The 13,544-nt window shown below is 54.5% G+C and overlaps 1 protein-coding gene across 3 annotated transcripts; it reads left to right on the top strand.

The window, feature by feature from the left end:
• Positions 1-165: 165 nt before the first annotated feature.
• On the top strand, positions 166-11,271 carry CYTIP (cytohesin 1 interacting protein). Of its 3 annotated transcripts, XM_064661772.1 has the most exons (10): positions 166-679; positions 812-930; positions 1,589-4,189; positions 5,933-5,982; positions 6,301-6,355; positions 8,436-8,538; positions 8,668-8,761; positions 8,932-9,001; positions 9,918-9,984; positions 10,446-11,271. In XM_064661772.1, the coding sequence occupies exons 3-10, from the start codon at positions 3,926-3,928 to the stop codon at positions 10,916-10,918; spliced, it is 1,176 nt and encodes a 391-aa protein (XP_064517842.1). In that variant the 5' UTR covers positions 166-679; positions 812-930; positions 1,589-3,925; the 3' UTR covers positions 10,919-11,271. The 3 variants fall into 3 exon arrangements, with proteins under 3 accessions (XP_064517842.1, XP_064517843.1, XP_064517841.1); XM_064661773.1 differs by lacking the exon at positions 812-930; XM_064661771.1 differs by having other exon boundaries at positions 166-930.
• Positions 11,272-13,544: the final 2,273 nt, after the last annotated feature.

Raw genomic sequence — 13,544 nt, 5'->3', positions numbered from 1 at the left:
CTGGTGTTTGTTGGACACGGTGACACACGAGCATCCAGCTCCTGCTGCCAGCTGTGCTTGTTCTGGCCGAGGTGGGAACAGCTGCAGGCCCTGGTGCTGAGCTGGAGCACTCCCTGTGCCCTCCTGCTTCCCTGCCTGGGACACGGCCCATGCTGTCCCACCTGAGTGGGACCTGCTCACCCTGAGCACCTCAGTGCTAGTCTGTGTGCTTGAAAATGCCCCTGACATAGCCACAATCTGGGGGTTTAAATCAGGTTTTATTTGAATTTCAGGCATGTCAAAATGAAATCTACCACGCTGTGACCCAAGAAACTTTTGTGGCTTTTGAAAGAAACTGTGGGCTTTTATTTTTTTTCCTTAAAAAGACCACTGTATTATAGCAATTACTTGTGAATTCTTGCTCTTTGGTCCCAGTGTATCTCCTGGAAGGCGGCATTCCACGGTGCTGGCTGTGCAGGTTTGGCAGTCGGGGCTCTGGAGCGGATCCCGACGGAACGGCAGCAGCCGGTGGCTCATCGGTGAACATCGGCTGCCATCCCCTGGCCACCGCCGCGCCGGGTGGGCGTCTGTCGCACGGGAGAGCAGTGCTGCGTTTCCAGCAGCCTGGGAAATTCCTGTTTCCCAGAAACACCCTTCTCCAGCACACCTGGGTGGAGGAGGAGCTGCCCCTGTGAGCCAGGTGGGTGCTGTGCCCTGGCCGCTGCATCCCGGCTCGGTGGCAGCAGAACACCACGGGCTGTCACCTGGGGAGAGGTGTTCATGAGAAATCGCTCGGTGGAGGGTTTGGGATAATTCCTCGTTACCCTGTTAGGTAAACCGACTCCCCAGGAGCCATTGGAGCACAGCTGGTAGCACAGGAGAGGAGCCAGCTCCCGGGGGTTTGTGTCCTGCAGAGGATGGCTCCTCTCTCCTTCCTTCTGCCCTGGTAAGGTGAGTGTGGGCAGAAACCCTGAAGGCTCTGTAGCCTTGGAGGAATGGGTGTTCCACCCCTGGAAGCTTTCAAGGTCAGGTTGGACCGGGCTTGGATCGACCTGGTCTAGCGGGAGATGTGCCATCGCTCGGGCCCTGACACGGAGCGAGCGCCGTGCTGGGGAGGAGGCCGGGGCAGGGCATCCCTGTGATCCCAGCGGGGTCTACTCGTGCTCCGCTCTGCCTCCGCCTCGGCTCCGGCCGGCTCTGAGCGGGGCCGCCGAGGGGCAGGCGGGCTGCGAGGGAGGGGGCGTGCCGGGGTGTGGGGTTCGTTGTGGGGGTGTGGGGTGTGTGCCGGGGTGGGGGGTTCACTGTGGGGGTGTGGGGTGTGTGTCGGGATGTGGTGTTCACTGTGGGGGTGTGGGGTGTGTGCCGGGGGTGTGGGGTGTGTGTCGGGATGTGGTGTTCACTGTCGGGGTGTGGGGTGTGTGCCAGGGGTGTGGGGTGCCTGGCAGGGGTGTGGGGTTCATCGTGGGGGTGTGGGATGCCTGCTCGGGTGCGGGGTGTGTGGATGGTGTGGTGCGCGGGTCAGCAGAGCGGGCGCGGGGCTGCTGGGGCAGCTCGCACCAAGGTCCTGCTTTGTGCTCTGAGGGGAGGTTTCATTTGTTTCTGCCCTCAGCTTGTTTACAGATGAGTCACTGGGTTTCAGGAACGTCAGAGAGGGCTGCCGGAGGAACCGAAATGTGCTTTGTTTGTTACCAAAGCACTCACCGGGGGGACCGTGAGCAGGAAAAGGGGAAGCGGCTTTGGGTCACCCGCTCTCCGCATTGCTCAGCGTGCAAGTGAGGAGATGCCCCTCTGGGCTACAGCTGCTTCTCTCAGGAAAAAGGAGAGAGCTTTCCCCCTCTCCTGCAGTGCTTTTTAAACATCTATTTTCTGCACCTTAACCCAGAGGGGTTCCCCCAAGGAACTGGAGATGAAGGACAGATCTTTAAACTCGTTGCTGCAGAGCTGCTGTGGTGTGCAACACTTCCCTGTCCCCATCGAGGCACAGGGACTGCAGGGACTCCTCTACACATCAGCCACCAATTCTCCTCCAGGTGTGTGGAGCAGATGTTTCCTGACAGGATGTTTCTCTGCTGCAAGATGCCAGGTTTTTGAGGGATGAACGTTTAGGATGGGGATGTACTGACACTTCAGCCATCCAGGGCAATGAGTGGATCCCCTGGATCACCATGCCAACATTTTCCTGGCACTAAGAGCTCCTCTGCACCAGCAAATGTCAGGCACCTCCTCCATGGACACCCATCCCTGCACCTCTGTGTTGAGCTGTCGTGACAGCACTTGCCAGCCTGCACTGAACTTCCTCATGGCTGGCAGAGACAGAACCCCCTCACCCCGCAGTCCTGGCTGCCCCCCTGTGCCCCTGCCAGCCTTTCCTCCCAGGACTGGGGGTCCCAGGTGTGTGCAGCACTATCTTGAAAAGGTGAAGAAAAAGGCTTTACTCAGAAAATGACTGTAACTTGTACATTTGTATTACTTCTCTATGTTGATAGCAGTGGTCCTGCTTTTCCCCATGCAAGGTTCACATGCAAGCCAGGGCCAACTCTGGCTGCTTTGTGCAGTTGCAGTCCCTGGTATTTGTCCATCTGTCTCAACAAAAAACGGCACAGTGTGTTTCAGATGAGTCTGTTGGGCTGTCCAGCCTGTGCCAGCGGCTGCTCCAGGTCACTGACAGCCAGCAGTGCCAGTGGCTGGGACCCAGGGCTCCAGCCATGGCTGCAGGGCTGCATGCCAGGGGTGGCCTCTGCTCTGTGGGTGTTTAGGACTCGACTGGGGTGACTGCCAGGGTTGGCAAGCTGTGCTGCTGCCTGCCTGTCCTCCTTCTGCATTGCTGACCTGTGACCTAGGGGCAGTGGGGACAGGCAGCCACCCCTGTGTCCCATCCAGGCCTGGGGCTGCTTCCCATGCTTCTCCATCACACCCAGGATCAGGGAATCCAAAGCTTATTCAAAGCTACAATGAATTGACAACAAACAATAACTGCAGAGAAAAAACAACCCTGCCAGAAGTTCTCAGACTCATAAATCCTCCTCAACATATTTGCTGCTGGGACAAAATCCTTTGCAAGACAGGAACCCCTTGCAAAACTTGATTTTAGGATGACTGCTGGGCAGTTGGTCCATGCTCTGGCTGGTGCAGATCAGAGCGAGACTCTGGTTGGGATCACTCTGCTCTGGGATGGACCAATGGCTTAGTGGCCCTGGTGGCTCCCTGGCTGCTGGCATATCATGCCAACACCTAGGGAGGGACTGCAGGGCACCTGGGGGTGTGACCACCCCCCCTGCACTGGTGGATTCAATGTGTGCCCCTGTCTGGGCACAGTGTGCCTGCCCTCCTCTTCACCCCCCTGTCACCCCTGCATCTTCCTCGGGCCTGGCCATCTGGGACAGGTGCAGGGATGACATCTGGCCAGGCTGTCCCTGGCACTGTGCCTGCCTGGGCCCTGCTGTGGCAGCCCCTTCTGTCCCTTCCTGAAGCCCCTCAGTTGACTTTGCTGTGTGTCCCCAGACCTGCCGTGCCAGATAAGTCCTTGCTCCCCGCTGTGAGCCAAGTGCTGTGCTGAGGGCATTGCTCTGCCCTCGCTCTGCCACGTTTTCAGCTCCTGCTCTCGGCCTTCAGCTCTCATTTCCCTCTCCGGAACTGGAAGTCCTGCACTGACACCATTAGCCAAAAGCAGTGTTATTTTCCCCATCTTTGCCAAAAGGTGATTCTAGGGATGCCAGAAATGCCGAGCAAGTCAGAGAATGTGCAGGTTGAGTTCGGATGAGTGCCTGAGGCAGGCAGGGCCATGAGGACAAATCCTGGCAGAGCAGCAGCTGTTGGTGAGAATCGCTGTGTGCAGGAATGGAAAAATTAAGCAGATTTCTGTAACTGCCAAGCCTAATTCTTAACTCCCCTGTGAGCACAAGGCACACCGAGAGCCTGGGGCTCTGCTAGGAGGGATTTGTGTAACATGCACCTAAACCACAGGTCACGTGGAGGCCTTTCCGCTCTCACCCTGGTGGGTGGCAGCGGGCGCAGTTCCGTGCCATGGCGCAGGGCTTGGCAGGGCCGCTCTGAGCCCCTCGCCATGGCCCTCAGGCGGCTCCTGCAGCAGAGCCACACCGCCAGCACCGTGGGCTGCAGCCCCGACGGGGAGCAGGCGCTGTCCTCGGCCGGCCGGAGGATGCAGCACTTGGCCAGCGCGGTGGGGACGCTGCCCCGCGGGCGCAAACAGGTAGGGGCTGGCTGCGGGGGCCGGGGCTCCTCCTGCCTCCCGGGTGTGACCCAGCAGCGACCGGGCAGGCTCCCTGTGGCCCCCGGTGTCGGGGTGCTGGAAGGATGACTGCCGGGTGCCGTTGGCTGGGCCCGTTTGGGGGGGTGATGGGATCTTGGCAGTGCTGGCAGTGTGGGAAGCTCCGTGAGCAGCGAGTGGCGGGGTGTCCTGCCCTGCCTGTGGGCTCGGGATGTGAAGGGCGGCAGCAGCCGAGATCCAGCCCTGGGTCAGCTCCTTCTCCATTTCCAGCCCCTCTGAGAGCCAGAGGGGCTCGTGCTGCCTGGGTACTCCCTTAAATGTGCATTTCCCTCAGTCTAGCAGCCTGACCACTGCCCTCTGCTCTGCAGTGCTGACAGAGAGCACCCACCAGGAGCTGTTTCCATCTGGATTTGGGGGTGTTTCTGTACAACTATTGGGGCTGTTTGGGCTGTCTCTTTTGCTGGGCTTTCCCCCCAGTACAGCAGAGAGCACCATATTGCTGCAGCTTGTTGTGGGATTCCCACAGGACTGTCCTGCTGAGGCTGAGAACCATCAACTGAGCAGTTCCAGCTCTGGACTTTTTGTCTGACATGAAGAAGCCTGAATAGAAAGCGTTTGACACACATTATAGTCTGAAATTAGGATCAGAAAAGTAGTGTGTAATATCTGTGCACTTAAGGTTTCACTTTGTTCAGCCACAGAAACACACTTCATCCTTTTCTTGGTACATGTAGGGACATAAGGGAAAGCCAGAGCCAGGCTGGTCCTGGGAATGCTGGTGCTGGGTGGCACCAGCTCCCACGGCTGTGGTGGAGCTGCCCTCGGTGTGGCAGAGCAGCCCTTGGTGTGATGGACCCACCCTGGCTGTGACTTGTCCCCCTCAGTGTGGTGGTGGCTGCTGGCAGGGCAGGGTGGTGGTGACGGCTCTGTTGTGGCTGTGGCTGGCAAAGCTGAGTTACAACACACTTCAGAACCAAGGGCACACTGCAGGGCCCGTCCCCTGTGCAGGGTCCATCACCCTGTGTGCCTCTTCCAGCCCTCCCACCTTCTCTGCAGTGGGTTCTTACACACGTGGCCTCTCCCTCCTCTCCTTGTCCCTCGACAAGTAACTGCACGCCGGTGAAGTCGCTGTTTCTGTAGGAGATCACACTGTGGCACCATTTGATCCTGCTGAGCCTGAGGCATTGGCTGTTTCAGCTACAGACTTTTCACTGATATTGTCATTCCTTGTTCCTGGTTCAATTTTATGGGAAGAATCAATGATCCTGACTTTTCTCAGAGACCTCTCCAGGCACTGCCTGAAGCAGGGATCTTGGGTGTCCGTGTCTGGCTGGGAAATGCTGTGCAGCTGCCACGAGACACCTCAGAGCTCGCTGTCTGCACTCACCTGGGTGCTTTATGCCTCTCCTGGCAGGTGCTCGGTTCATAAATGCCCACAGACTTTTAGAGGAAAGGTACAAAAATGAGGTGAGCTCTTGGTACAACGGAGAAGTGATTTGAGCACTGAGCTCAGTGTCAGCATCTGACAGGTGACTTTGACCTCTGGGTGCTTTTCCTCCTGGTCAGAAAGTTCAAGTTCCCATTTGAGGCAGAGGCTGTGTTGGTGCAAGGTCTGTGGGATGCCACCAGCTGCTTTTAGCTTTTCTCTAAACTACTGATTTTAGCTGTGTGCCTCCAAGAGCCACAGACCTACTGATCCCTGTCCTCTCCCACTTCTGGTCACAGCTTGCCTTAGCCAGATCCAGCTCCTCGGGTGACTCCTCCAGGCCGCAAAGGTACGATTCTATGATTCTAGAGTCACTGTTATTGTTTACTCTGCATGAAATGTGTCCTGGGAATCTTCCCAGCTCAAGTGGGATCAGGGTGCAAGGCAGAGACCAGTAGCCAGTACCTGGGTAATGCAGGTGACCTTTAGTTTATTTGAGTAAGGAAAGAGGCAGCACCAGCACTGCTCCATCAGAGGGACGGCGTGGGGACACCCCACAGGCCCAGGGAGGGGTGACGGTGGGAACACAATGGTTTTGGTTGGACATGCAGGTGCACAGAGCGTGTCACCCCATGTTCACACGGAGCTGTGTGTGTTCTTCCTACAGGCACCTCGTTGCAATATTGAAAGAAGATAAAGAGACGTTTGGGTTTGAAATCCAGGTAAGACTTAAATGATACGATGATTCATTAAAAAAAAAATGTGGTGCAGAGTCTTAAGTGTCACATCCTTAAAATCAGGTTAAGGCAGCCCAGAGCAGAGGAAAGTGACTGTCAGATTCTGTGAAATTGGAAGAGCTTATAGCACTGATATAGAACTGGGATGTTTTTCCAAGGATTTTTTCGTAGCAAAGGTCACAGATGAGAATTTCTGGCATTCTCACAAATCAGAGTGTTGAATGTAGGAGAAATCCCATCCAAATCCACATAAGAGGTGATGGCAGTGCCTTCTTGCCTCCATAAGTGAACATTTTTTTCAGAATTGTATATGAAAATGTTGTCATATAAAAGGAGAGAAATAAAAAAACTCTCTTCAAAAAATACCTTATACTGGCTTTTTGCTACCTCCCTTCACATACATAGAGAGGTAGGTACTTTTGAAGATGCAAAATACTGGTGTATTTTTCAATAAATGACTACTAAGCATAACTTTTGGAGGGGGCTAAATCATATAGGAAGATATTCTGTTCAATGTAGAAGTCAGTAAATCATCAGATAGGAAAACCAGAATTTTATCAGGAGTACAGCTAGTGGGAGACTTTTTCCATAGGTTTTTGTGAGAAAGGTAACTTCCTAGATCACCAGGCCAACCAAAATCCTGGCTGTAGCTAAAAATTATCCCAGGAATAAAGGGATGTAGTTTGGGAGCAGTGGGATCTGCCTGCCAGCAGCAGGGCACCTCCAAAGCACTCTCCCAGGGAGAAGCGGTATTTTCAGGGAAATCAGTGCATTAGGAAAGCTTAACTTTGCCCAGTTTGGGTCTGTGACTAATGAGCAGGGCAGTGCTCGGCTCGTGAACAGAGCAGAGCTTTCAGAAGGGAGGATAATTGAGTCGATTATTGGGCTTTTGTGTAAACTGTCAGGGCAGATTTTCATTGTGTGTGACATTCTGATTAAAAATAATTGTTCCTGGCACATTTTCTTCCCGAACGCACATTTAGCGTGAGCACTTCATAGAAGGTCTGGGCCGTGGAAAGGCAGCCTCTGACACTGAGGATAACCATTACTTAGAAGCTGTACTTTCATTACTATGAGTTAAATTTAGGCAAAACAGAATAAGATGATGTGAAACTTGAGGTCTACATCTGCAGGGAGCTCAGGCTTCACTCGCTGCCCGTAGTTTAATCAGAAGTCTTACTGCTGGCCCAGGGGCTGGAATCCTGTGTTGGGGGGATTTGGCCAGATGAGCTCTGAACTCACCCGGTCTCCATCCCTTTGTTTCACACTGACTGAGGAAATTGGGAATGCAGTGTGAGTTGTTCAGCCTGGGTTTGGTGGAGCAGCCGTGGGTTTCCAGGGAGCTCAGCCTCAGTGCTCAGTGCAGGAGGCAGATGTGCCGAGGTGTTTGCGTGACACCAGGGGATGTTTTCCTCTCTTGCAAGATCCGGGGGGGGCTGTGGTGACAGCTTTTGCATTTCTCTAAGTTCATGTCAGCACCCAAAACCACAGGAGGGATTTATGCTTAGAGCTACTTGATGTATATTTAAATACGTAAGTCAAGAACAAAAAGCACTTTTGAGGGGTGCAGGGATGTGTGTGGATGATGAGTTTCGGAGGCCAAAATAGCAAGAGTAGGTTCAACTCTTCTTTCTTTTTGGTTGCCATTGCAAACTGAGCTCTCTGGCAGCAGAAGCTGACTCCACACAGCATTCCCAGGGAGGAGGAGTCAAACTCTTGCAAAGCCTCTGTCCCATCCTACCACCTTCCCATGCCTGGGAACGAGACATCCTTCCAGAAAGCCATCCCCACCCATGCTGACAGATATTTTTTGTTGAAGTTACTGAGTTTTTAATACTGAATAACAAACTTGCTTTAAAATTAGTCTATTTTTTTGCAAACACGGTGTACAGGAACCTGTCAGATGTCTGCTGTTCTCTGCTGTACAAATACATTTCTAATTGTTGGGTTATAACATTTTGAGGCTTATCACAGCCCTCTCACTGAAAAAATGTAAAAGACTATTGAATTTTAAATGGTTTTAATGGCTCCAGTATTGGTAACTCTGTCCCTTTGGCATTAACAGACCGTTAGGTTTCCAAACCAAAATGATTTCTCCTTGGAGGTGTGCACTTGCATCTGCAAAATTCAAGAGGAAAGTCCTGCCCATCTCTCTGGCCTACAGACTGGTAACTATCCATGGGTTTTGCTGCCACGGGAGGCCTTACCCTCCTTTCTCCCTGTCACTGTTATTGTGGAGCAGCTGGAAGACGTGCACGGGCCGTGGATGCTCATTTTGGCCTCCGTGTCTCCAACAGGCGACATCCTCGTCAGCATCAACGGCGTCAACACCGAGGGCTTTGGGCACAAGCAGATAGTGGACTTGATAAAGTCTTCAGGGAACTACTTGAGGTGGGTGTCCCTCCTTCAGATGGGATCTGGCTTCGTATCCTCTCCTGCTGAAGCCGGCAGAGCTCCTCGTGGTACCCCCAGCCCTGCGCTGTCTCAGAGGCCGAAATCCCCGAGGGCTGGGCTGGGCAGAGCCTCTGCATGTTGGGGCCACCATCACCTGTTCTCCACAGGCTGGAGACGGTCAATGGGGCCTTGTTCCTGCGGAAAATGGAGCTGGAGGCCAAGCTGCAGGTACTCAAGGTAATGTAATTAATTAGTTATTCTGCTGTTGATGCAGACATGTCACGGTCAATGGGGTCAGGTGTGTGTCCATGGGACTGAGGATCCTGGCAGGGGCTTACACCCAATGGGTCCCCTGCAGCCATCACCCCCAGCACCCCTAGCCCTAGTCCCTGTGATATTATTTTTCCAAAGTCGGGCATAGAGAAGAAATGTGGCTGCAATCCCAGGACTGCCCAGGATAGCTTATGCTGGTCAGTTTGGCTGTAGGAATGTCCAGCTGCACGGGGTTCATCAGATCTGTGGGGAGGGGCCTCCTGTGACTGTCCCCAGGCACAGTCTCACCTGTTTGGTTGGTGTTTTTAATCAACTCTGCCGTGATTTATCATACACCAAGAGCTGACCTGCCACAGAGAGAAGGGAACCATTGTGGGGTGTTGGGTGGCTCGTGGTCCTGGGAGGCTGTAAGGATGCTCCGGGTGTGTTCCCAACACAGGGAAGGAATGGTTGGCTGTGCCCCCCCCCTTGCTACCCTGCAGGACCCAGGGAGGAGGAGTGGGGTGTCCCTTCCCAGTGGGGGTCTGGAGCTGGGGAGGGCTGTGGAACTCAGGGAAGAGGAGCAGGGTGCCCATTCCCAGTGGGGTCTCTGGGGCTGTGGAGGAGTGCTGGCACTGTCTGAAGACGGGCTGCATGCTCTCCAGGTTTCAGGCTGCTTCCTTCTAAGTTAGACATGGCCAGTACCTCAGCCAGAGCACTCTGAGCACAAGCAAACTCATATTTTACGGAAGAAATGTGCTGCAGTCCGGTAAAACCGTCACAGTAAAAGCTAGACACACAAGCGTTTCCTGGACGTGACCTGCACTGTTTAGAGACTGTTTTCTTGACAAGTGCTTTGTGCTTCTGCGAAGTGACGGAGCCTCTTCCTTCTCCTCCCCAGCAAGCGCTGCACCAGCGGTGGGGGGAGCTGCGGGCGCTGCTGGCCCGGGAGCGGCACTTGCTGCACGGTACGTCCCGGCTGCCGCGGAAACGGCACTTCTGCAATCCGCCTCTTGCTTCCTTCCCCCCTCCTGATGAAGGCGTGGGGCTGGCCCTGGCAGCGCTTTTGTCCCGACAGTAACGAGCTTTGATGCTGCTTTGACTGATGCAGACCAAGGTGTCTTTGTGTCAGTCCTAGGAAATGAGTTTATGTGGGTGGCGAAGCTTTTTTCCATTCTTAATTTGGGTTTATCAGGGCGGAGGTTTGGTTGGGTTTTCTATGGGCTGCCCAGGGAGCTGGTTTGATTCTGCAATCCCCACTCTGTGGGAAGCACCTCGCAGCCAGAAACAGTTTCCCATGTGGAAAGGGGCTGCTCCGTGTGCCAGGGGCTGGGTATGACCCTTCCCCGTGCTGCCGTGGCACAGGCGTCCTGCCCCCGGCCGCGGCGGGTGCCGCTGACTGACGCTCCTCTCTGGCTCCTGCTTCCAGGGAAGGCGAACGACAACGCTCTGCTGGGCGCGCTGGACCTGGAAGAGCCCAGCTCGTGCGGCGGCTGCAGCTCGCCAGGACCCCTCTTCCCGAGCAAGCCCCGCTTCTCCAGCGAGAGCAGCTCCCGCAGCCGGCTGAGCTCGATGACGGTGGGCAGCGAGGACAGCTTCTTCCAGGGCAGCGCCTTCGAGGACTCGGCTGCAGAGAGCCTGAGCCGCCAGTCCAGCGTGGACGATGACTGTGTGTTCCCCAGGGACGGGGACGGTGCCGCCGGGAGGTGCTCCCTGCGCAGGAACCGCAGCATCAGCCTGGCCAGCAGCGGCTCCATGTCCCCGCTCTGGGAGAGCAGCAGCTACTCCAGTAGTTTTGGGACCCTCCCGCGGAAAAGCAGGAGAGCCAGTGTCCGGAAGCATCTTCTGAAATTCATTCCAGGGTTTCACCGGGCGGTGGAAGAGGAAGAAAGTCGTGTCTGACGTCACACGTGTCACCCTCGATGTCCGGGCTCTGCCCGTGGGACCGAGGCCGCCCCTCGCCCCGGGCACTCCGTGGGTGAAGGGCGGTGGCACGGCAGGGCACTCCTGCAGACAACAGCACTGATGAGATTTACACGGCTCTGGGCGTTTAATTATTTTCATTTTTAATCAGGGCACGCTGTGGACCTCTTCATTAACGTGAGAAATGTGAAGAACCTTTGCAGAACTTCCTCAGCGAACTTTAGTGTTAATAAGAGTTTTTAATTGAATGCAAAATTGATAGCTATTTATTTCCTGTTACTGGAGTCAGTGGCTTCCAAAGGTCTTTAATAAAGCAAGTGCTTCTACTAAAACCAGTGACAGAGTCACGTTGGGAAGAGGAGGGAGCCCTGAGCAGGCAAAGAGAGCCCAGGCAGTGATGTTCTGGCATCTCCTGGCAGCCTTGGTACAAACCCTGCAATAACCTGGTGTATCGGTTTCATCTGACCAGCTGCAATCTCTGCCAGGTGTTGATATTCCATGTCATGCCAAGCTGTCTTATTCCAGGGGATTTGAGGTGGAAAGGACCCTCCTGAGCATGTACATGCCCCCAGGTTCTTCTGCAGAGCTAGTGCAGAGGAAGACAGTGGTGTCTGTGTGCTGCTGCCCCAGCAGCTCCGTGTGTCCAGCAGATATGGAACTCTTTAAGGCAAGAGAAGTAAAGACACAGCCTTGTCCTGCAGGGATGAGCAGGACTGCTCTGTGCTGGCTGCAGTGGCAGGTCAGTGGGTCTCAGCGACCTTCCTGGAATGCCGTGCTCGCAATCTGCTCCCTCAGCACTCCAGGGGCTGCAGGAGCTGCCCCTTGGGCCTGTGTTCCCACTGCTCACAGCAGGAGGACCATTATCTGCCCACATTTCTCCAGGATCAGAGGCCTCAGGCAGCAAGGATGGTGTGAGAGTGTGTGGGAAGTGATTCAATAACTATGGGCACGGATGTGGGGGAAAAGGGAAATTTTCCCTCCCTCTCAGTGTACAGAAACAGGCTGTTTGTTCAGCCCGAGCAGCCTAATGATGTTTTTCAAATACAACTGGAAGCATTTTGATATGATTCAAAGACCTTGTGTGACTCACTCGCCTCTTGCCCGGGCAGCCCGAGTGGCTGTACCCTGGGTACCACTGTGCCAGGGCTTCCTGGGCTTGTCAGGAACTGCAGGATAAATCCAACAGCTTCCCTCTGAGATGAGCTCCAAACAGACACAGCCTGTTCCCAACACTCCTCTAAGGCATGAACGCTGCTAAGCCAGCAGAGCCAGTACTGGCCTCTGGAAATGAGTAAGTAGCTGGAAATACAGCAGGTCTCTGGGAGAGCTGGAGGGCACTCGGGGGACTTGGAGGTCAGTCAGAGGACCTGGAGGGCACTCAGGGGACTTGGAGGTCAGTCAGAGGACCTGGAGAGCAGCCAGGAGACCTGGAGGGCACTCAGGGGAGCCAGAGGACAATCAGGAGGGCAGCTCATGCAGTCTGTACATGTGGGAAGATGTCCTGTCCGTGTTGTTAGACTGAGGGTCTGCAGTTCAGTCTGGGAGCTCCCCTGCTGTGAATCCACCCCAGCCCCTGGGCCCAGAGTGGGGCTCTGCTCCAACACCCACATGGAGCTGATGCCCATCCCCAGCCCAGGCTGGGGCATTTCAGGTGGACTCTGGAGCTCATCACTAGGCATCAAATTTTTTGCCCGTGATTTGCTGTCTCAAGAAAATTTTACTTTTTGTTGCCAGTGGCACCAGCTAAAAGGAGGAAAAAAAAGGAGAGATTGGTTCTATTTGCCCAAAATGTTGACTTAAAGGCAGATGTAGGGGTGTCTGAAAGCAACTGGGACAGAAAAACCAGAACATCTGGTGAGGGTAGGTACACTGCCCAAAGAGAATGAACAGCTGCAGCACTGAGAAAGGGACCTTAAATTACTGAAGCTTTACAGTCTGAAGTTGTGATTCCTTTGATTTGGAAGGTTAATTTGCCACACCTTGGGAGACTCGGGCTTGCTGTGAGTGTGGAAAGTCTCTCTCAAGAAAGACCAAACAAGTGATGCCCTCCCAGCAGTGGTGAGAGCACGCTTTGGGTGCTGCAAGATGACAGTGTGACACAGCCACGGTCACAAACAGGATGTGGGTGACAAGTGCCTGTGTGGGCACTGAGCTCTGCAGGGCCCCAGCCTGGGGGGAGGAAGGAGCTCACAGACCAACCTGACTGCTCAGAGAGCAAAGCAACTGCTACAGCTCTGTAAAAAGCATTTCTCCTTGCAGAGAGGACTCCAGGAGGATCCTGCTCTGCCTGCTGGGAGCAGGGCAGGAGGAGGGGGGGTGTACAGGCAGTGTGATGTGGTGATGCCAGGGTTTGGGGTTGGGGCTCCAGGTGCTCTGGACCTCCAGCAGTGGAGGGGTTCTCACTGATCATGGGAGTGTTGGAGACTCAACAGCCAAGAGAAACCTTTTCTCTTCTTATTCCCAACAGCAAAGGGACTGCCTTTTCTTCTCTTATCCCCTGTTGGCAAAGTGGATTATGTGAGTTTACTTCAGTGAGAACTGCATCTGCTCTGAACAGTGCTATTGCTTTTTAAATTTGAATTAATTGCTGAATGCTACAGAGACT

Source organism: Pseudopipra pipra, chromosome 7, assembly GCF_036250125.1.
Source record: "Pseudopipra pipra isolate bDixPip1 chromosome 7, bDixPip1.hap1, whole genome shotgun sequence".
NCBI lineage: Eukaryota > Metazoa > Chordata > Aves > Passeriformes > Pipridae > Pseudopipra > Pseudopipra pipra.
This window is presented reverse-complemented; position numbering and strand designations above follow the sequence as displayed.